General features: G+C 38.9%; 1 protein-coding gene and 1 long non-coding RNA gene across 3 annotated transcripts in view; both read left to right on the top strand.

Moving 5' to 3' along the window:
* exoc6 (exocyst complex component 6) overlaps positions 1–16,515 on the top strand; it is a 57,943-nt gene extending 41,428 nt beyond the window's left edge. For both annotated transcript variants that reach the window (XM_070990090.1, XM_070990091.1), the window contains 4 exons: positions 4,226–4,367; positions 7,105–7,178; positions 14,457–14,569; positions 15,975–16,515. In XM_070990090.1, the coding sequence (XP_070846191.1) occupies positions 4,226–4,367; positions 7,105–7,178; positions 14,457–14,569; positions 15,975–16,101 (456 nt within the window). In that variant the 3' untranslated portion in view covers positions 16,102–16,515. The remainder of the gene's footprint in view (positions 1–4,225; positions 4,368–7,104; positions 7,179–14,456; positions 14,570–15,974) is intronic.
* A 928-nt stretch (positions 16,516–17,443) lies between these two features.
* On the top strand, positions 17,444–21,120 carry LOC139349362 (uncharacterized). Its single transcript, XR_011603455.1, has 2 exons — positions 17,444–18,358; positions 18,392–21,120. It is a non-coding gene; the product is annotated as an uncharacterized lncRNA (long non-coding RNA).
* The last annotated feature ends 2,605 nt before the right edge of the window (positions 21,121–23,725 follow it).

The following is a 23,725-nucleotide window of genomic DNA, read 5'->3' on the forward strand; positions in this document are numbered from 1 at the left end:
CAAGTGCAACATCACGTGGGCCGTTGTAATTTCACAGTTTTATTTGTCTTCCCTTCTATTGACACAAATGCTACATTCACATTTATACTCATGCTATACACTGTTAGAAAGCTTAGGTTCTTATGAATTGATAGATGCAAGCCATTTCAAAATACAATACAACAGGAGGCACAATAATTGCCAACAGCAAACAAACTTAAAATAAACGCAAAATTAACGCAATTAACCGAAAAAGGTCTCCCTGTGATCCACAGATGGATAATACTCTGACAAAAATGGTCTAGTAAGATCGACAAAGGTCTGCACGATCCACTGCAATAAAAATATTTAGTCAAAAACTAGATAATAATCAACTGAAAGCTGTATTGTCCTTTCTAAAAGGAAGGCTATGTGTTCGTCTTTTGGTTATCTTAAGTGTTGAACAAGTTACAACTACAAGTTACAAGGGAATTATCTTGCCTTCAGTTACTTTTTGGAGTCTCTGGTTTCAAATTACACTTCACATCAATTTACTTTGAGTATGTCTTTATGCTCATTTTTACTGCAGTGATATTTGGAATTTTTAAGACAAGATAAAGCAATGTATCAATGTATGTAGCAATGTTATCCCCATTTGTACAGTTTATTTTATCTCCCCTTTTTATGACAGCATTTTTTTCCTTGGCTTTGAGCCTTTAGGTGTGGTCGGATGACACATCATACAATCTAGTTTATGTGAGGTATACTGAAACCTGGCTGAAAGTTATCTTCCTAACTTCACTGTTACACAGCCCCAACCAGGCTCGCTGCATTGTTTGTCTTAAGCTTCATTTTCCACATCTACACTAAAATACCATTGGCATTCTGAAGACCAAAAAAAGCTCAGTTTTCAGATGTCAGAGACAACAACTCATTGCAGATGGAAGGTCAAAATAGTTTTCAAACTTCCTTTTCAAATTTAGCCAACTCAGTGTTGATGTACTTTGAGTGTGAGCAGTCACTTCTTTCTATCGGCATGCACAGAGTTAAAGCCCTTTCCTCAGTGGCGCCTTGGTGTTTCGGTGTTTAAGCAGTCCCTAAATTGGCTGCCTGTCTATTCAGAGTAAGCAGTTTGCTTGTGTGATGTAACAAATTTGCAGTCATTCAGAGTGAATGTACAGCCCTTATTGCTGCTACACCATGTATCACTGCTGTCTGTCTGCATGAAAGATGTTAAAAGGGATGTTGTGGGGCTCAAACAAAGGAAAGCTTTTGGAAGTGAAACCCCTCACATTAACTTTCTTATATAAAGCCTCTGTGGCTCCCCAGGGTGGTAAGAAAAATATTTGTAAAGTGCCATCAGTGATTCCTGTTTTTTCTTATATATCTTTTATTACAGGGGTCACTGATTGTCTCTTCAGTGTTGTTTTTAATAGGGATCTTTCATTATCTAAGTCTGTATTTCAATAAGACTGACATTGGGGTCACCACATCATCCCTGGGTTTGAGAGTTTTTGCATGAGTATCTGTGAGAATGGATTGTGCTGATTTGCTGTACTTTTCCTGTTTATCCCGAACACTAACTGTAAATTACAGATCCATTCAAAGTCACTGTCAGCGTTTCAAACACTTGAGAGGAGGTTTAACATATAGCAGTTCCTCCGGTTTCAAGGTGGATGATGAGCTAAAACATAGCTGCTCTCAAAAGAAGCAAAACCAAGAACGCCTCAAGTAGTGGAAACGCTCACAATTCCTATTTGCTTTGGACTTGGAATGGTGATGCTGTGGAAGTATGTAGAGTGTTCAATGTGTAGAGTTATTGATTGAACTTCCGTTGCACCTTACCTGCATGCATTGAGCATTCTGTGGTTTTTGTTTTATGCTTGATGTTTTGCAAAGAACTCATGTTGGGAAACAGCAGACTAAATGCTCTAATACTTTTTGTATGACACAATGATAAATTGACTTCCTGGTAATCAGAGCATGATTTAGCAGATATTCACGAGAAGGTGACAGTTAATGACATAAAAATTTTAAAATAGTAAATTGTCCAGTATAGTTGAGAATTGTCTTTCACTTGTAAGAATTTCCACTGCCCACTATTTCTTTATTAGGCTAAATCAGGGGTTGGGAACCTTTTCATCTCGTAAATTGTTAATTACCAATTGAGGTGTTGTTATTCATTGGATTAACACATTATACCAATATATACCACAAACCAATTCACTGTGGCCTTTTCATTTTTTATGGACAGTTTACAAGGACACAAAGTCATCTCCTTTTGTGTTTGCCAGTCAAGGCAGTACCATTGATACAGTGAGGCTAATAAACAAATATCAATGACTCAACAGCATTTAAACCTTAATCCAACTCCCTAACTGTTCTCTGAGAGAAAGTGCCAATGAAAACCATACTCAGAGCAGTAATCAGATATTGGGATAATTGGGAAAACTCTGTAACTGGGATATTGTGTCTGCAAATACTTGTTGCTATTGAATTCTTCTTTTTCTTCATTTTATCACATCATCTCTCTGTGTCAACTACACACAAGTGTTTCCTGCTTCAAAAACAGAGCTCTAATCACAGATAATGTCTTAATGAAATTCATCAGCAACACCCACATGCCCTGTCGTAGTCCTTTTGTCTGTGTTTGTGATTTGTGTCTTGCCTCTATATAAATTATTCATTGACATTGTTTCCATTGCAATTCGCATCATTTATGTTTTGGTACAAATCACTGTGTTCAAAGTGTCATGCGCTTTTCTGTCTGCACTGCTATGAACATTAGAAGAGAGTCAGGTGCAGAGAAGGTACAACCCTGATTCCAAAAAAAGTTGGTACACTGTGTAAAACATAAATATAACAGAATGTGATTGTTTGCTAAACCATTTTGACTCAATAGAAAACAGTTTATTTAATCTTTTAAGTTCAGCAGCAACAAAAGTCTGGGAAAGTTGTGGAATGCTCCAGAAACACCTTGCCAGCCTTCAGTTTTGTGCCGCTCTTGGTCAGACTGAGAGGTTGTGCAGCTTGTATGCTGCAGTCTCAGATAATCTTCCCCTGCAAGTCAAGTGGTCTCTACCAAATTGGCAAAAACATTGATTAGGGCACTCCCACTCGACAAAAAGTTATTTTGTGTTCACTGTGAACACATTTTAAAGCCAGAAAGTGGCACAGCAGAGTTCATCTTTGAAGCCTTGCAAAATTGGTGGTGCTAGACACTTTTTGGAATAATGAGTACATGCAGAACTAGCCAACTGCTTTAAACTTCCTCTACTTTGGGCTCTCCAGCTGTCAACATTGCCAAGATGGTATGCAGTTGGTGAAAACTCCACATTTGTGTCAAAGTTCACCTAGGTTGAACTTGACTAAAATAATGTGTATCTACACATTATATTCCAATATAATTAGTTGATTGATTAATTGACAGTTTCCCTTTCTTTAGACACGGTTTAGTACACGCAAACTAATACAAAACTTGTGGTTACCTCCAGTATACTGGTTGAACATGCGTTGACATTTTATCATGAATAACTTCATTAATAGCTATATTTCTGTGTATTATGTACATACTGTATATGTCATGAGCTGTGTGTTGTACAGAGCTCATTTACATGTCTTCCACTCTGTCCAAGTGGGGTTTGACAGCTGTCAAGTTCTCTATAGAGAAAGACACTTAATTTCTTTTTCACAAACTTTAGAAAAAGGAAGAAAAATTAATAATCAGGTATCTTAGAAGAAGCTTTATCGCTCACAACCCATAGGTTCCTGACCCCTGGGCCCGATAGATGATTGTGCTTGTTGCTCTGACTGATACATATTTGCATCTGTGTGTCTTCTTATCCAGAATTCAAGGTGGAGCTAATGACAATTATCTTTATGACCTTCTTATTCCCCACATCTATTTTTACTCCCGTATCTTCTTCACACAAACCCTCCTTCTGTTCTTTCATCATTTAACCTTCTGCTCTCTTGCTGATTGCTTTGCACAATCTGTTTTTATTCGCCTCCTTTTATTCACCTCTCCTACACACTTTTTCACACACCAATCTTTTCTGTACACAATTTTTTTCTCTTTTTATTCATGTTAACCTTTTACAATGACCTCATACGCTTCTGTCCCTGCCCTCTTGTCCTTGTTCGTTGTCCCCCTCATCCCCATCTTAATCTTTCCTCCATCTTTCCATCTTTCCTTCCTCTTTTGTGTCCTCTCTTCCTCTGTCACTCTCCTTGTCCTCCCTCCTTCTCACTGTCCCTCTCCCTGCAGGGTAAAGTGGCCCAGACAGCTTGTATGTCAGCCTGCAAGCATCTGTCCACATCACTGATGCAGATGCTGCTGGACACAGAACTCAAACAGATCAGTATGGGGGCCATTCAGCAGTTCAACTTAGATGTCATTCAGTGTGAATGTAAGTAAAAACTAAATGTAATTTTCATTTTTATTGATGTCATAGTTTAATGTTATATCTACAAAAAAATGGAAGTCTGTGTTCAGTGTTCTACACAGTGGACAGAGTACAGAAAATGTATTTTGAACATATGTAAAATAACAGTAATATTGCTAATATTCTTATGCAATGTACTGTGTTATCATTTGTCTTGTGTTTTTGTTCAGTTGTATCTCTGTTGTTGAGTAGATCTAACATATTTTTAGATTTATTACATTTTAAAGTCAAGGTGTCAAAACATTAGTTTTTATTTTTTTATTATTCCTAAAAGCCCACCCAAATGAATTCTTGGCAAATGGACAATTAGAAGACAAGATAAATGAAAATTAATTTATTATTGTTTTGATATTATTTACAGACTTAGTATCTAATGTGTCACTGCCCAGCACTGGCAGTAGTACTGTACATAGTTCATGCTTACAGGAAGTGTTATGGAGACACAGGATTACTCAGTTCAAAGTATATACATACAGAAGCAGAGAATGGCCATGCTGCAAATATTTTATTAAATACTGTTATCTCAGGTTATCTGTTGTCTGAATTATTTCAGCATCTCAATACAACAAATTGTTTTCTCATGAAAATTGATTAATTTATCTCATTGTCTTGAAAAAGAAGGCAGATTGTGTCTAATTATTATAAGGGATAGGCTTACATGCAATGATCAACTTAAAGTGGTCATATGTAAGATATAAGATGAAGTTTAGTTTAAAATCTAATCTTAAAACTAAATAAACTAACATTATCAACAGAATATGAAGAAGTAAGTAAGTAAGTAAGTTCTGATGGTACGTCAAAGACATCTATGTATTGTGTTGCAGATATCTAGTTAAGTTAACGAGCTAACCAGTGCACCCCAGCCCGTTTTGTCTCGTAATACCAGTTTGTACCGCAAGAGGTGATAGTATGTTAGTATAGTTCCTCCATAGTTTCAGCTGGGGCCTGTATGCGAGCAGTGATTTTCCTACAGTATGTTTCACAAGCACTCACTTCACTTTTGTCGTCTAATAAATAAACATAATATAAACAAATGAACTCCCAAAAGTAAGGAAAGAAAGGAAGGAAATATTTTTACATCTATTTTCCTTATCAAACAGAAAAACACAACTGTACACCTTCTGAATTCAAGTTTCTCTCTTTTACCAAATTAAGATGAGCTTAATTGTCACGTTAACTCATTTTTAAACACACTTGATGAACTTTACAAAAACAAAAATAAAATAAAACTCACAAAACCCTCTTGTCTTTCCACTGTTACAATAATCACCAACTCTGGTTTGGTTCTCAAAGTTAGATGTGAAAATATTATGCTATCTCTTTAGAACACGCCACAGCACTGAAACTGCTCTGACTAAAATCATGAGCGACCTCAGACTAATTTCTGATGAAAATAAGGTCTCAGTTCTTGTTCTGTTAGACCTAAGTGCTAAATGATATCTTAATGAATTGCCTTTGTTGGTTGGTCTTTTTGACTGTGTTAAACTGGTTCAAAATAAACATCAAAGGGAGAAAGTGTGCGTCAGTCTTGGAGATCATGAGTTAAACATGATACAAGACATCTCTTTTTGGGTTGCTCAAGGCAGCGGCCTCGGTCTATTACTGTTCTCACTATACATGCTGCCACATGGCGTCATCATTAGAAAACACAATGTGTGTTTCCATGGTTACGCAGATGACACACAACTGTACCTTTCTGCTGAACCAAACAATGCTGCACCTATAGACTCCATTACTAACTGTCTTTTGGCAATAAGTAAATGAATGAGCAATAATTTCTTGTCTGCTCACCGCATCAAAAAAAACGTGCAATATTACTTCAAGTTTCATGTTACTGCACTGGTTACCAGTGAATTTTTGAATTTATTGCAAGATTTACTTTTCATTTTAAAAGCCAGACACACACAGATATCCATACTGCCAGGTGGGTGTTAGATGACAGAAAAGACAGACTTAGTTGACATCAACATCAAAAAGTATGGAGGTTTGATAGGTACACCGGAACCTTTACTCTTTGTGAAGGTGAATATACAATATGCTCCTGCAATTTCAGTGCAATCACACTTTTAATTCTTGTTGCATGTTTATCTGTATTGGTACATATACGTCAGCCAGTAACTTGAATTTGCAGAGAAATTGGGAAAAAAAAACTAATTTGGAAATTGTGGGACCATCCCATAGTTTCTTCACCGGAGAGCACTGCCAAGTTTTCTGCAAGCCTATAAAATGTTCTGCTCAGTAGATATCGTGGTCATTCTGTAATTATCAAATGAAAGGGATCCTTGTCAACACTGCTTTAGTTATGTGCTTATGTTAAAAAAAAAAAAATGGCCCAACCAGTGTGCCATTATAAGAGATTTTTAAACTAAACTTTAAAGGTTACAGTTTTTCATGAATCCATGCAGTCTGTTATAAATCTTCAAAGTTTTGTTGCAATTTTAATTAAAGCATTGTCAGCTTAGCGATCAGTGGTCTTCTCACGACAAAGTGAGAGAGTCTGATTGTGTTTCTTTTATTGAGCTGAATGTTAATCTATCTTTGACCCGGCTTTTAGTTGAATGACTGTAAACCTCCATGCTGTCCACTGTGTTGATATGTGGTCCCAGCGCTGTAAGTGGATCCATAGTTGTGGACACTATGCGTACTTTATTCTGTCATTCTAAAGTAATTGTTGACCGGTGTTATTCTTGTTTCTTCTCAGTGTTTGCCAGTTCAGAGCCAGTCCCTGGATTTCAAGGAGACACACTCCAGCTGGCCTTCATTGACCTACGACAGGTGAACCGTCTCACTCAGCAATATAGAAGAAATTCATTTACTTGTGTATAAAGCACAAGTTTTAGAACAGTTTCATATACTGCAGCACTTTTTTTTTTATAGAACAATGAGACAATCCTGGTGTAAATTGTTGCAGTCTGTGGTACTTTTCAGCCTTTCATTCTCTTTGATAGAATCTTTCAGGGGTGTAACGGTACAAACAATTGGTTTGGTATGTCATTTCAGTACGTTTTTTGACCAGCAGGGCAAACAAAACAATCTAGAAAATAACATTTATGTCTTTTTATTGAAAAATGTAAGCAGTCAGCAGTGGCTCATTGTCCAGAATTCTAATTGTAACAGCAAGGCTTAGTTGTATAAAGAATATTACTACACTTCAGGAACACTTCTTAAAACTGTTGTCAGCAAAGACAGTTTATTTGCAAATAATTGCATTCTGTTTTTATTTACATTTTAATCAGCATACAAAAATCACAAGTGTTTAGAGCTGATAAAAATGCCAAAATGATACCAATTATTTATATTTAGTTGCAAATTTATTCATGTAGCTTTAATCTGTTTCCATCTTTTTCCACTTCCACTTCACAGCTGTCCCACATCTCATTTATCTTATATCACATCCAACAATACTGTGTTTCACTGGCCATGTATTTTCCAGACTCGTGTCTGTGTGTAACCTTTTCAACTTTCACCTGTCCTATAGTTCACCTACTCAAGAAAATGCCTATTCCCACACACACACACACACACACACACACACACACGCACACACACACACACACACACACACACACACACACACACACACACACACACAAACCCCCTGCCTCCCTTTCTCCCTTTTTGGTGTAAACACCAGTGGTATGTAAAGTGTTTCTGGGTCTCATTAACTCATTTCTGCGGTGACCTGTTAATCTGAGCCTGAGGTGGAGGCTTGCCTCTGTATCCAGTCCAGGTCACAGCAGTATTATTGAGTGAGGTTGTTGAATATGCTGCAGTAAACTAAAAGATTTTTTACAGTAGCATAGGACCTCTGAACCTGAGGAGATAAACTAACCTCTCACAGTCAAAATTTAACACTTGGCTCTGAATTTTCCCATTTTATTTATTAGTTTTAAATCATATCACAAGACTTGAATGTAGAGAGTTGGGGACAGGCGGGTGAAGGTGAAACGATGAAGTCTCTGCACATCAGTCAACTTAAAGTGCAAACTGGTGCCTCAACAGACAAGACAACTAGGCAGAATCTGGAAAGATGAGATCATGGGCATAGTAAGAACTTTTAATCATGTGCACCAATTAATGTTTCAACATAAAGTATGTTAGCATCACAGGTGCGCCCAGCCAATAGCTGTCTCTCATAGCATGCACAGGTTCTGGGCATCGCTTATGTGTTGCCAATGGCATGTTTTCACAGCATATATGATGAAATGTATATGAAAAAAATATAATAGAAATAATCAAGCCTTTTAGAAAACATCATAGAGCAATCATAAAATACATGGCACATTATTGTCTTAGAACATTCATAGAAAACAACATTCAGTAACTCATTTCCTCAATTAATCCATACAGTTTAATTGTGTTCAGGACATAGATCCATTAGCTTTCTCTGCTGAATACTGTTTACAGTCATCATCCAGGCCGATCCGTGATCCATCATTTACTGACCAGCCATCACATACATTGGGTATTGTGAACAATATTGAGGTCATGCATCAAAGTCCCCTCAACATCCCCTTATCCATTATGATTTAAAATGTGTTTATTATTTGAATTTTTCAATTCAACAAAGCTATCTATAATAACTAAAACAGATTCTGAGCTCTGTTCTCACTATAATTAGTTCCAGATTACATAGATCTTTTCTAGAAAATTCACAGGTAAGCTATTATAAAGTTGCGGGACTGTGACGCAGCAAGTAGTGTGCGTGCCTCACAGCAAGAAGGTCGCCGGTTCGATCCCCGGGTCGGGTGGGGCCTTTCTATGTGAAGTTTGCATGTTCTTCCCGTGCATGCGTGGGTTCTCTCCGGGTACTCCGGCTTCCTCCCACAGACCAAAAACATGCTCATTAGGTTAATTGGTGACTCTAAATTGTCCTTAGGTGTGAGTGTGAGCGTGAATGGTTGTATGTCTGTATATGTTGCCCTGCAATCGACTGGCGACCAGTTCAAGGTGTATCCCGATAGGCTCCAGCCCCCCCGCAACCCCGAAAGGGATAGTCGGGTTTAGACAGTGGGTGGATGGACTACTATGAAGTTACCTGTAAGTAAATTTCAAATGCTGTCTCAAAACTCTCTCTCTATCTGACCAGATTCTGATTGAGAAATACTGAACCATTTACTTATCTTTTTATTTTCTTGACCTTAAAGTTATCAAATTTGATTACAATCTTGCAAGAAGTTTTCTGGAAGATATTATTATACAGAAAATACAAGTGGCACACTTTTAGTTGATTGATTCCAATTAATTGCTATGGCAACCTATTAAGTTTTTCCAGATGGACTTCTCTTCTACAGGCCAGCATTCAATTCCACATATAGTAAGAAGAAAGTTTCCTGCTGTAAATGAATAAACATGGGTTTAAATGGACAGTACAAAGGATATGACCTAAATAGCTACAAACCTGCCGAGCTGTGAGTTTAGTTTCCTGCAGTGCAGCTCATTAGACAAGATGTGTCCATGTTCCCTTTTATACAGGCTGCTTGGTTGACATGTTAATCCTAGCCTTAGGTAAAGGGGTTGGGAGGCATCCACACACGGAGGTTACACTGAGGTCATCCTTTTACTTTCCATTTATCTTTGCACTGCTGATTTTAGTAGCTATAACAGCGTTTAGATTGTTATCCTGTAACCATTTAGAGTGGTTGAAAGTCAAATATTTGGTGCGTCTGATGTGATGTCAATAACAGACTGGGATGCAAAAAGGCTTGAAAATTTTGGCTTTGAAAAAGTTGCTATGGTTTGTATGCTACTATGTTGTGTTGCTTGTGATTACATGCAAAGCTAATAGAAGATTACAAGATTTTACTCAGGGCAGTTGAAGCAAAGATGCATCTGTGTGAGTTGGGCAAAGGGGGAAAAGGATTGTTCCACACACACAATCAGTGTGGTGCACTGCGAGTTACAGTTAACGTCTTGTACAGTCAGTTCATTGGCTGTTTGTGGCAAATTAACTTGGACATGAGTACAGTCAAGCACTAGAGATGCAACAGATTTCCATTTTTGTAAATTAAACCACTAAAAATATACTGTCTCCACCCACCACTACTACATTACTACCACTACCACTACTACAGCTGTGAAGATGAAGGAAGCTGAAGGAAGTGTCCCCTGACATGCAACAGCTATCCACTTCTCTAAGATGTAACTTTAACAAGTTACCAGGGCTTGAAAAAGAAAAATGATGCACAAAGAACACATTTCTAAGGAAGTACTGTGAGATAGTGAGTTCCCAGTCAGACTAGGAGTATGAAAATTACCTGCTCAACACAAACATGTTTCAGGCTTTTCAAAGTGAGAGACCGCTTGTTTCTTTGTATCTGTACAAAGATACACACATTAAGAATGTCATATGCTTATGTATGCTACTGTATGTATAAAAATGTTGCTAGTTTTTCTCACTCTTGAGTGGTGGATGAATGGTCAGAGGAACAGCTGGTGCTTTTTCACACATGAAGCTGACATTTATGACAGGAGCTTTATATGCAGTTTAGGGCTTCATGCAATGCCCTAACACCTTGAATAGAGCCATCATACAACATATACAGTCGGACCTAGAGTTTACATTTTCTCATCTCTGGACCATCAGTCTCTGCTGACAAGCCCACGGTGACCAAAGAGAAGAGTTTCGTCTTCCATGATAATTTGCTCTGTACCAAACAATACAAGTCAGTGAGACGTCTAATAGGAGACGTCCAAAGTGAAGCATTGCAAGTGCATAAAGGGAAGGAAAGCAGAGATGCATGTCTAGAGTTTCAGAGCATTACCCTGATTACTGTTTCAATGTAAAGGTGAAACCAGGGAGTTTCACAACAAACCGTGAAGTAATGTTATAAGGACATGATTTATCTGACACCACCCTTTAGGGAAATCACACACATCACATTCACTTTTTCTTTCTCTCAGGCTCTCTCTGTTAATCATAAACATTCACCTCAGCCTCACCCTGGACATCAGCTGCATGTAGCCTTGTCACGTCTTTGTTGCAGTTCACATGTTTAATGTTGTTTAGTTTTTCAAAGCTTAAGGGCATAAAACAAAGTCAATAACAATTGAATTATAGAATCAAATATTAATTTCATGTCAATCACCAATAAGACCATGCATTTCCATACATTCACAGGGGAAATTTGAGTTTCAGAGCCATCAGAGTTTGAGACAGACATTCAACATGCATGCACACACACACCGTGCCAAAAGAATTTTTTCCCTAAGTGTTTACTATTTTACTCATATGATAACATGACTCAGCTCGCCCAGCAGAATCCTCCGAGCTCACACTCCTTGTTGTCTTCACTGCATTTGGGGTCATCTGTCAGATTTATGTGACAGAGTGGAGTGTGATGTGGCTGAGATTTCACCGGATGGGGTTAGATATTGAGAAATGGTTGTTTTTTTGATCCCTGAAATTTAAGTTTGGACCAATTGTTTTTCAAGAACCTAACGGGTATTTCAGTGTCAGTGCACCTGTGTAGTGTTGGTAATATAGCAGACTAGAGCAGGCAGTAAAAAGTGTGGCTATGGTTTACAAAAGACATGAATGATTCCTCTAAATTAATGCACTGCATGAAAATATTTTTCCTCCATATTTGAATGATAACTTGAACTTCACACTTAACATGACTTGGAATGACTAAACATGGCTTAAGGATAACTTCATCTTGGCTTTTGTTTTTGTTGTTTTGGCCATCGGTTCTCCCAGTTATGGTTTGTACTCAGCAAAGCAACCTCTGAGTTCTGGACAACAAATATGAACAGTCAGACCAGTCTTAAACAAGCAAACAGATTAATCAGATTATCTAAACCACTTAATTTGGAGGTCAAACTGAAAGTGAGTGCCAGAGCCTTCCCGGCAGATAGATATCAGCAGTATATCACATACATATGGTATGATGTAAATGTCAGTCAGCAAATGCTAAAGCTCGGATTCCGAAACTGTGTCTCTGTTCCATGGTGTGTCCACCAGAGAGCACTGACAAGTTTAATTTTACACTGTAATGTAATCTTAGTTTAATAACCAGATTTAAGGGACCCTTATCATAAATGTTTGTTCAGTGTTGGTTTATGTAAAAAATTCATACTGGCCAATATATTATCCAGACATTTAAGTATTTGTATCCGTTTCAATAATCTAGGATCCGCACGTGAAATCTCACTGTCAACAGGAAAAGTGTGTGCTCACAACTATGTTGCTATACCTTATAGAAACAATGGCCAAATTTCTGAAAATAAAATCCAAGGTGTAATAAACTGGAGTTTTCTTCTGACTGTGTTCGTTGTTGTGAACCGAATGAGATTTGGCTGCTTGTGGCTCATCACTTAGCTCCAGGTGAGAATAATGGCATTGTTGCTAAGCCTCTCTCTGTGTCAAAGTCTCTCAATCAACTGAATAATGCTATTATCACTAAGCTGCTCTTTCACTGCTCTTTCAGCTTGACCCAAACACCCAGCTGTTTCACCCTATGACATTAGCATACACTGTGTGTGTGGGTGGGTTAGGGGGGTTATCTCCATCAGGTTAACCAGGGGTCGTGGGGGGGTCATTTTAAATGTTCCTGTTCACACTCATCATGTTGCAGCAGAGCCCCCTCCCTCCTCCCTTCTTCTCTCTGCATCTCTCACTCTTCTGTCTTTTCTCTGCATCTGAGTGACGCAGTAGCCCAGGATACACAAGTGTTTACCCTCTTTACATTACCTGACCCTGACCTGGCTTTTTTGATGCCACGACATATGTTCACAGGTTTATGTGTTAACTGCATGTACAGGGGGTCTGATGCATTGTTTAAGTCATACTCAAATATGATTGCAGAATGCAAGTTGCTGCATTAACTTCTCATACAGTAACAGAGTTCATAAAATTACACCGTTTCTCTCATAGTCATTTTTAAGTGGTTGCTGCAGTGTACAGTGTCTATTACATGCAAGTAAACTTGTAAACACACCTTTTTGTCTTGTGTCATCCTTCTGTTCAGACTAAAACAGCATGTTGTCCCCTAAAAATGTAGCTTTTCCAAAACTGTCTCCAAAGGGCCGACTTGATGTTATATACTAAATCACTGAACATGTGTATCATACTAACCTTTGTGCCAATTGGAACTACCAGTCTTTGTCAAGGCATCTGATGTTTGATGGTAGTGATGGGGATGATGCTACTCACAGCTGGTTTTCCAGGTCTGGGTCAGTCAGGCTTGAGTGGAACCAAGTCTTGTAAGAGTCTGTTTTGAGAAGAGCTTCTTCTCTTCTTGCACACCAGCTGCTTCCATATTAAACATGTTCCTTCTGTCTACTTTCTGCTTTTGTTGCATAGTCAGCATGATGTATTAGCACGATATCAACCACTACATGCGTGTTGATTTCAGGGACCACTCAGAGGAACATGTTAGTCTACTATTTTATGTCATTTTCTTTATCGCTGAAAAGAAGCAATTAGTTTTTTGTATTTATGAGTTGCCTCATGGCCGGATCAAACCCCTATGCTAAACTGTGACCATGCAGTCAGTGCTAGTGTCTGTAATGTCAAGTTAAGGACTGACTGCACCTCAGTGTAAAAGCCCCCTGACGACTTTTAAGTATTACAATGTTGTAGCTATTATCACCAAATGTGAAGTACAGTAAATTGGTCTTGTTTCTTAAGACAAATGAACTTTGAAATTCTTTGAAAGTAACTTATCAAGTAAAATACTGATTAAAATAAGATTCTTTGTTGATCAACCCATCTGATTTTATAGAAATCAAAAAATTCTCATATTCTCACTTTTAAGATCATTTTGTGAAAGTCACTGTTTGTATAGGTCTACAGTCTTCGCAGTATTGTTTATTATCTCTGGTGGATGAAGCCTTTGACCACTTCCCAAACAAAACTGGCTTGAGTACTGTTCATTTTGCCACATCAAACATACTGTAGGACTTGATTTTGAAAATTATGTTTGTCTCTTCAAAACCTTCTCCCATCAAACTCACATCCAGGACAAGCCTCAGTTTTCCTCTGTTCCTCTCTGAGGTTCTGTCTGAAGTTCTCTAAAGTGACGTTGTGTTGTACCTCTGTGTGTTTTGTAGCTGCTGGACCTGTTCATGGTGTGGGACTGGTCAACTTACCTGGCAGATTATGGTCAGCCAACCTCCAAATACCTGAGAGTGAACCCAGCCACTGCCCTGGCCCTCCTGGAGAAGTGAGTGGACACTGCTGGGCACATGTGTACAATATTTCAGCATCATTTTTAAAGGCCAGGTAGCACTGACAGTTCACATATTCACAAATCCCTCCAAAGATTTATTCACAAAGTCTGTTTCCGTTGTACTTTTTGGATTTTGTTTTTATCAACACACCAACTTTTCCACCTCCAAACATAAAAACTTTTTGTGATATTTCAACTTTTTTTGTCCACGTTTACTTTCTGTTTTTTTAAATGCATCAGAATGGGGAAGAAAGGTGAATTAAGTGACTTTGAACATGGAATGTTTGTTGGTTTGAGTATTTCAGAAACTGGTTATCTGCTGGGATGTTTTTACAGAGAATGATCCAAAAATAGAAAATATCCAGTGAGCAGCAGTTGTCTGGGTGAAAATGCCTTGTTGACGGCAGAGGTCAGAGGAGAATGGTCAGACTGTTCAAGCTAATAGAAAATCAACACTAACTGAAATAACTACTTGTTACAACTGAGGCACACTGAAGAGCCTCTCTGAATGCACAAAACATCGAACCTTGAAGCAGAAGACCAGGCCAGGTGCCACTAAGCTAAGAACAGGAAACTGAGGCTACAATGAGCACAGTCTCACCAAAATGGACAATAGAAGATTGGTCCGGCCCAGTTCTAAGAAGGTGTAACTAATAAAGTTGGTAGTTATTGTAAATGTGCCGTCTTTGTCTGTTTTTGCCCTCTCCTTGTGATTCTTTTTTTGCTCTGCTGTTCCTCTAAATTTTCTTCTCTCTGCTGTTTTCCTGCTCTTGCTAACTGCTGCTGCTCAGAGTCTACAGGGGGTAGGTGCCAAGTTTGTCTCCTCTTTATCTCAGTGGAAAGAGCAACTTAAGGCATGATACTTTTTCATAATAGATTTCATCATTTCCATTATTGGAAACATGAGGGTTAAATTTCTACACACAAACTATGCACAATAAACATCCATTTTACCTTTAGTGACTTCTTGCTTGAACCTTGCTCCACTTTACTTCACCATAGTTATGTGCACATAATTGAGCTAAACTGGAAATTTGTCTAGTGGTTCATGGTTTGATGCTGCATGAGCTCTATTTTCAAGCTTAGTGCAGCATCTTAAGCCCAGACCTCAGTCTGATAAGAGAACTTTTTAACTCTTTTTCACTTTCTGGTGGCCTCGGTCGCAGTGTGGCCCTAAATGTGCTCAGAGCTGCCCCTTTGCAACAGAAAAGTCTTCCATCCTCAATAGTTGAGAAATTTGTTCATTCTTCCAAATTGAATTCTGATACGTCAGTGTCTGATGCCACACCCAGTAAGACAAATCAAACCCAAATAACAGATAGTCAGCAAGTGCACCACTGAGAGGATACATTTGTGTTACTTGAGTCATTGACACCTCCCTTTCTCTCTCTGTGTCAAGGATGAAGGACACCAGCAAGAAGAACAACATCTTCTCTCAGTTCAGGAAGAATGACCGAGACAAACAGAAGCTGATAGAGACTGTGGTCAAACAGCTGAGGAGCCTGGTCAACGGCATGTCCTCCTGAACACACGCACACGCACGCGCGCGCACACACACACACACACACACACACACACACACACACACACACACACACACACACACACACACACAAGTGATATGTATGTCACAAGGAGATATAAAGAATGAAACACACTGAACTGCCAGGACACTCCCAGAGGAAGGAGATTTTCATGCATGGAATGAAGCGAAAACACACAACATGACAGTGACACAGGGAATTTACACACACATAGACACACAAAAGGGACAGCAATACACACACTGTACAAGGCATGCAGGGGACTAATAAATACGACACACACACACACACACACACACACAAAGTCATATCCTGTTCTTATTGTTATACCTGACTGAATACTCGATGTAACACACACACACACACACACACACACACACACACACACACACAAACTTACAAAACAGTTTACTGGACTCCTCACAAGAGTTAACAGTAAAATGTAAAGTATTTTTAATGGCTATGATAAGATAAACTATGTTTTGTACATTTGTGAGAGTGTCATGATTGTAGCTGCAGAGGGAGGCTGGTGCAGCAGAGGAAGTGGCACTCATGAGTACTGGGACAAGGTCAAAGGTCAACACCACAGGCAAAGGGGATACATTCAACATGAAAACACCTTTACTGAAAATTAGATTAGAGCACTTTTGTCCTCCATTGATGAAGGTGAGATGTATTTTCCTGGATTTCAGTCTCAGAATAAGATATTGATCTGTTCATCTAGAGAGAACAAGCTATTGGTCGTCAACTGATCAAGTTATCCATTGAAAACAATCATTTCTTGTTGTGTCAGATGAGGGTCCTATAGATTTAATGAAACTATGATCGTTTAAAGATACAATGTGAAAGGTTAACATTCTTCTGATCATGTTTGCTCATTTTTTTGAACATTTTAAAATACAATTTGGACCATATCTTACACATTGTACCATTACAGGCAAAATAGGAGCATCTCCACTTTAACCAGTCCATTTTCAACATGGGTCTCGTGAAAAGATGGAAAAAACATGCACAGTACATGTTAAAGTGTGAGCTCTGTAATGAGAGCAGTTTTTCCTCACTGTGTGAAAAAGTTCAAGATGTGTCTGAATTTGAAAAACAAATTCAAAAACCAGAACCCCAGTTGTGCATTACACAACAAAAAGGAAGTAAATAAACAAAAAAATTGATCTCCAGGAGAGATCTAGCTGGTGAAATTGATCCTGTTTCTCTTATCGTCTACCCCTAGTATGGAAAGCAGATTTCTCTTTGAAGTGACATTGACAAAGTCTGGCTCCTAATGAAGCTCCAGGTTGAGTCATAATAAAATACTGTTATTTCACACTGTAATCAGTGCATTTCAATGGAATCGCTGCTGTCAAAGGATTCAGTCATGGAGGCAAAGTAAATATGTGCAAGTAAGCTCTAATCTCGAAAGAAACCATATTCAGATGGTTTCTCTAACATGAAAACATCCCGCTTTTCCTGTCTCAGTCTGGTTTTCACCATCTGTGAGTTTTCCACAGAATTGGGGGGATTGAAATGTTGCCATAGATGGTCCTGACCAAGTAAAACTCATTGTCCCAGTACTTCAACTTTTACTGTGTATGCGTGTGTGCAGAAACAAAGTACCGCTGAGGTCATGGATGGATGGAAGAATAGATGAATGAATGATGACGTCTTGAAAGACTGATGTTCATGAAAAAGTGACGTTTTGTTGAACCTGGTGGTGGTGCTTGCTCTTTGTCTTCTTTTCTGCCTCACATTGTACACTGAAGACAACACAGACAGCCGCACAGTGACTGAACATGGAGGAGTTCAGTGTTTGCTTGAGCATGACACATGGCTGTCACAGGCAGGAACCATGATGAAACCTGTTTGCAGAGAGTGGTTGTGGGGATGAGTCTTTCACACTCTCATTGTGGTCAAAATCTTCACATCTGCATGTGGGAATGTCAAAAATGAGGGTGGAAATCCAAAAAGTGGCTTTTTAAATGATTTATCAGATAATGCAATCCATTACAACAACACACAAATTCACTGCAGGTTGTTCTACTGAATTGTATTACAGTAGATTGTACAGGTGGACACATCTGGGTTTGTTTAGCAAAGGCTACAAAGGAACTGATGAGGATTTGGGGTTTGAGTGTTAGTGACCACTGCATGAAACCATACTTATTGAGGGTTTGTATGTGATGTCACCGTGTGAGACATTCACCACGGTTACAGGACACTTAGACCTGGTATTGACATGCAGCCAGTGTCTGGATATGTTTAGTTCAAATACTAGCAGAAGACATAACAAATGAAATGTGACTGGATTAGTGAGACCACCTCTGTACCATGAGGTGTATCGCAGTCAGATCTCAGCCAGGTGTAAATTACCTTATAATCAACGCTTTTTTGTCCTTGTGACTTCAATTACATCATTTAGCCATGAACACAAGGGTCCAGCTCAAACATTACGACTGCACGTGGAAGCACACCTTCAGCTGCCTGTAACTCATAAATGATTGACAGCCAGGTACACTCCGCAGCTGACACAGACACAGTGAATGCACACATGGCTCTCTTTATACTACATTCAGTGTCTGCTTAGACAGACATTTTCACATGTGCAGGTGGGATCATGTGACCTGCACATGCACTGTACACATGCATACATGTTGGCCTGCTCATAGACACAGGTAGATGATGAAATCTACACCATGCAGACTCTAATTAGCACTCAGCTGGTATTCTGTGGATCACCATCTGTCATGTGATGTTCATCAAGAGTCTCCCATATTGTTTTAAGTTGATACGGGGTGCGCCATGTTTGTCGACATGTCTGCCTGTTCCACCTACCTATATTTGCATATTGAGATGTGATCACAGTGTGGACAGAATCTATATGAGTAGACCTCTTAATACCAGGTGGAAATACATAGGCCTATGAGCAGATGTATTATCCTGATACATAAGATGTTAATACCAGGTAACAGGGTTTCAATTTTCCCAGCACATGTCAGCACCCACAGGCCAACAGACATGTGCACGTCATTCAATCTGTTGACCTTGTATAAGGCTTTTACAGACAAGGTTGCTTTCCTCCCAGTATCACAGCTGTGCTCATTCATAGCAGCCACAGCAGTGTTCAGCCACTCGGTGGTTCTGAGGGTGGTCAGGAGGTCTCATGTGAAAGTGACATCCGTGCATGCCCTCTTCCTCCCTCTGTAAATCCTGTCAGTTGTAGGGTAAAGGACATTATTTGTGTGATGTTACAGTTTTGTCTTACAACCCACTCAAACTACTTGATTCATGCTTGCAAGAAAACAAGTCCCCCTTGGGGAATTGTATGTTATTAGTGATTATATATACATATATATATATATTTAACAGCTCAGTAACTTGCATTCTAAATTCTTTCTTTTGTTCCTCAGGGTGAAATGAAGCTTTAGAATCTCTTAACCCACATATATCCACAAAGCACAGCAATAATGAATTGGTTCCTTTACAGCCTCGCAGCAAGTTGATACTTACCTAAAACCTGCACATGACTCCTGATGACAAACATTTTGTATTGAGACTGTTTCTATTCTGTTTATGTTTTGGGTCTGTGCTCCACTTTCAGCAGGCATTTTTGCACTGAAACTGATTGAGGTTTTTTCCTTTTAGATTAATGTTTTGCCTTTTTTAAAATTTGCTTGTAAATGACACTGTATATACTGCATATTTTGTAAAGAAAATATTACAGCAGTTTGTCTGCTACAGACAGAATTGGAGGTTGTCACTGTGAAATGCACCTCCAGCAACACCTAAAGTAAATATGTAATTAATAGAGTTTGAATTTGTTGCTTACTTGGTGAACATGGTTCAGTACAGTGTGAGGGGCTCAGTGATTTACATTGGTACCTTCTCTCCACTCATTTGCATGGTTAAGAAACATGAATGATATAGTATGTTCAAGCAACATCCCAGTATGAAGTATGTAAATACTGGTCCTAAAGATTCCAACTAACTGCATATAGATATTATCCAAAATAAAGGACAGTTCCAAATGAAGTCTTAGTCAAAGGGATTCTGTGCACACACTTCCTGTCGGGGGTTTTGTGAGTGTGAACTGCTTCTCCTGGTTTGGAGGTGCAAACAGGGCTTCTGTCATTCAGTTCTCCCTCACCTGCCATTGATTTATGATCCATTTTACCATAAATCCAAAAATAAAAGCCAGCTTTTTTGCTGTTTTGAGCTTCATCAGCAGTCCCCTAACAGTGATTGAAAAAAATGAGGAGAAAAAAATCAGTGTATGAAAACAATGTGTGTGAAAAACAGAAACTCCTAGCAGCAGAATAGTGAGTATGGCATGACTGTTAGTGCTGAAATGTAATTTATACTTATCAAGTGAACAGGTCATCCTGGAGGGATTGATGAATTTACATCAACAGCAAACTAAAACAGGAGCATATCAGAAAACAAGTAGGCCTCTCACTCATTTCACACAATTCTGTCTCCTATGAAAGAAGATGAGCTTCAAAATGTATGTGCTGTGCAAATTAGCTGTATGTGAATGTAAGTTCCAGGAGACAGGATTGTAAAATCGGATCGAATATAAACATGAATTAGAAATACAGTCTTTGCGGGTGAGGTTAACAGTTAGCAATGTATGTTCATTAATATATGATGTGCCACGTAATCTCATGTCAGATGACTCAAGGAAATTAGTGAATGTAGTAGATTCAGATACACACCTAATACAAAAAAGTACAAAATTCATCAATGTTGCCAAATAAAAAGACCACAGGTCACGATTAAAAATCAAGATCAAACTGTTTGTAAGCCAATGATTAATTCCAGTGTAATAGAAAAACAAGCTGTTTTTTCTTGCCTTCCACAGAAGTGGAGAGAGGGTACATTTTGATATCCAAAGGAATCCTTGCTTTACCTTTGTCATTGTTCTCAGTAAGACACCCTGACTGAGATGTTGTTTTCCTAAACAAAACTGTTGTTTTTATTTTGTGTGCTGTAATAAAAGTTTATTCAACAGTAACGCCTGCTTGTTGTTCAGCATACAGTTTGGTCCAGTCCAGCTGAGTAGACAGTATGTGGTTAACACTGCCCGGCATTTTTCTCTATACCAAGATGTATCTGAGCAACTGGTATGGGTATTCATAGACCCCTGGGCATTCCTGAATGATGCTGTGACGCAATGATGTTCTCTGTCGTACGAGGCTGGTCCATGACAAGGCATCTCCAAAACAAAGCTCCAGACTTAAATGCAATATGTCATGGAAATTAAAGGATAATTCCAGTTTAATATAATGTCTCATTTTTGTAGTATGAAAAATAGGTGCATACATACAGACATTGTTTGTCATTTATTTAGAAAAATGTAAACATGAAGTCACCTCACTGGCCATACTGAAAGCTACTAAAATTCTGCAATATGGTTAGTCATAAAAGTGGAAATAAATGCTAATGTGAAATGTTCCATGGTTATGACCAAGGGCTCCAATCTGCATGTCCTCACATATGAAGCAGGTTTTAAAAATGACAATCAAGAGAAGTATTTATAATTAACTTCTATTGGCTGTTCGAGCCAGCAGTAGAGATTTTTGACATGAAATGTATCACTTTTCTTCATTCTTTGCACAGTCAAGACTCTTGAAGTTTTACACAGTTCAGTAGCTCTCTGTATCCCTGTTGAGAGCAACTGCCAAGGCACTGGATAATTCCTGAATGACTGCTGCTTCTGCTGGTTTATAAAGGAGGGGCAAATGAACTAAATGACGTACATGTGAAGGAATATTACCACAGGACACAAGCCGTGTAATGGATGAGCTTCAGTGACACTTGCAAATGGTAAATGTTGGCACATGCTTTAAATACAACCCACTCTTCAACTAGTGTTGCTTTAACTTACTGGGGAGCAACAGTGATTCCAAGCAATAGAACTAAATAACACTGGAGGTTCTTCCAGCTTGGTTTCTCATTTGTATTCACCTTATGAGCGGTGCCCTCTATGTTTGCAATCCACTTCTGCTGCTGTAATACCTGAAATTTCCCCACTGTGGGACTAATAAAGGTATATCTTATCTTACACATGGGCTTTCCCATTGTATAGGCAGGGGTAACAGACTAAGTAACTGTATTGTTTTGTTTATATGCATTAAAGCCATTAAGTGAAACAAAAGTGCAGAGAGATGGTGCCTCTTCTTTAATCTAGATATGGGTTCTCCTCTCTGTGTCTCACACACACTCAGACAGACAGAAGCATCACTTGTTCTGTGAAGGTTTTCTGTCATCATGTATCTCACCCCAAGAGCCTTGCTGTATCCCACCACACGCTAACTGGGAAACAGCAAGTGAACTTTGGCCTGGGTCAGCATTTGAATGCGAGGATCCCTGTCGCCACAGATGTAATGAGGCGAGAGACATTTGGAGAGCTCTATTATCACTGGACAGCAGCCACCCTGCCAACACACACACACACACACACACAGAAATGTGTTTGTTTTCCTCAGGGGGTTGCTGTGCACTCTAAGCTCTCCTGTCTTGTTATATTCTGCCACTGTTCCTGTGGAACACTAAAATTTCTTATACATACATTTCCTCTATCTCGCTACATCTACAAATTGTGCTGTTAGTTGGGAGAGCTGCAGGAGACTCTTAACCTGCCTCCTAACAGGAGTTACTAAGAGATGGAGGTCACTAAGAGACATTCTGTGGTAGGAGAGACTTTCATTTGTGACAATAAGAATATTGAAAATTAACATTTTGGCAATAGTAATAATAATAATAATAATACTTTGCTGTCCCAAACACCTCCACAACACATGATCTACAGATCAGTGTTACTCTCAATGGCATTGCCCTGGCCAGGATATTACTTTAACTCTGACATAAAACCTTTTCTCACCAACATCACATTTACAAAAATTAAGCACCCTCTGTCTCAAGAAGATGCAGAGAAACTAGTCCATGCATTTGTTACTTTTAGGAAGGATTATTGCAATTCCGTATTATCAGGCTGCCCCAACAAGTCTCTAAAAACTGTGCAGCTGATCCTGAATGCTGCTGCACCTTAACTGACAAGAATATTAACATCTCTGCACTGTGCACCCTGTGAAATCCAGAATACAATGTAAAATCCTTCTCCCCACCCCCAAAGCCCTTCATGGTCAGGCACCATCATATCTTAAAGAGCTCATGGTATCCTATTACCCCATTGGAACACTGCAGTCCCAGAACGCAGGGCTAACCTGTGGCCCAGAGTCTCAAAGCAGAATAGGAGCAAGAGTCTTCAGCCATTAATGTATGTTACTAACTGAACATCTCTGTCCCATAGTTTGGAGCTTTCTCGTCTCCCTCCTCTCTCCTCCTGTCACTTTCTGCAGATATTACTGCTCCCAGAGCTGCAGAGTCTGGATCTGTGCCCCAGGGTCCTGCTCAACACCCACTGCTACAATTATTATTATTAGAAGAAGAAGAAGAAATAACTATCCACTAATTATTGTTGTTGTTTTACTATGCTTATATGGTTTTTACTGTTTTATATTTTCTACTGTGTAATGTGACGTTGTACTGCATGTTCTCTTTCCTCCTCTCTCTCTCGCTCTCTTTTTTTTCCACAACCTATTTCTTGGTGGGA

This window comes from Chaetodon trifascialis, chromosome 21 (genome assembly GCF_039877785.1).
Source record: "Chaetodon trifascialis isolate fChaTrf1 chromosome 21, fChaTrf1.hap1, whole genome shotgun sequence".
NCBI classification, from domain to species: domain Eukaryota; kingdom Metazoa; phylum Chordata; class Actinopteri; order Chaetodontiformes; family Chaetodontidae; genus Chaetodon; species Chaetodon trifascialis.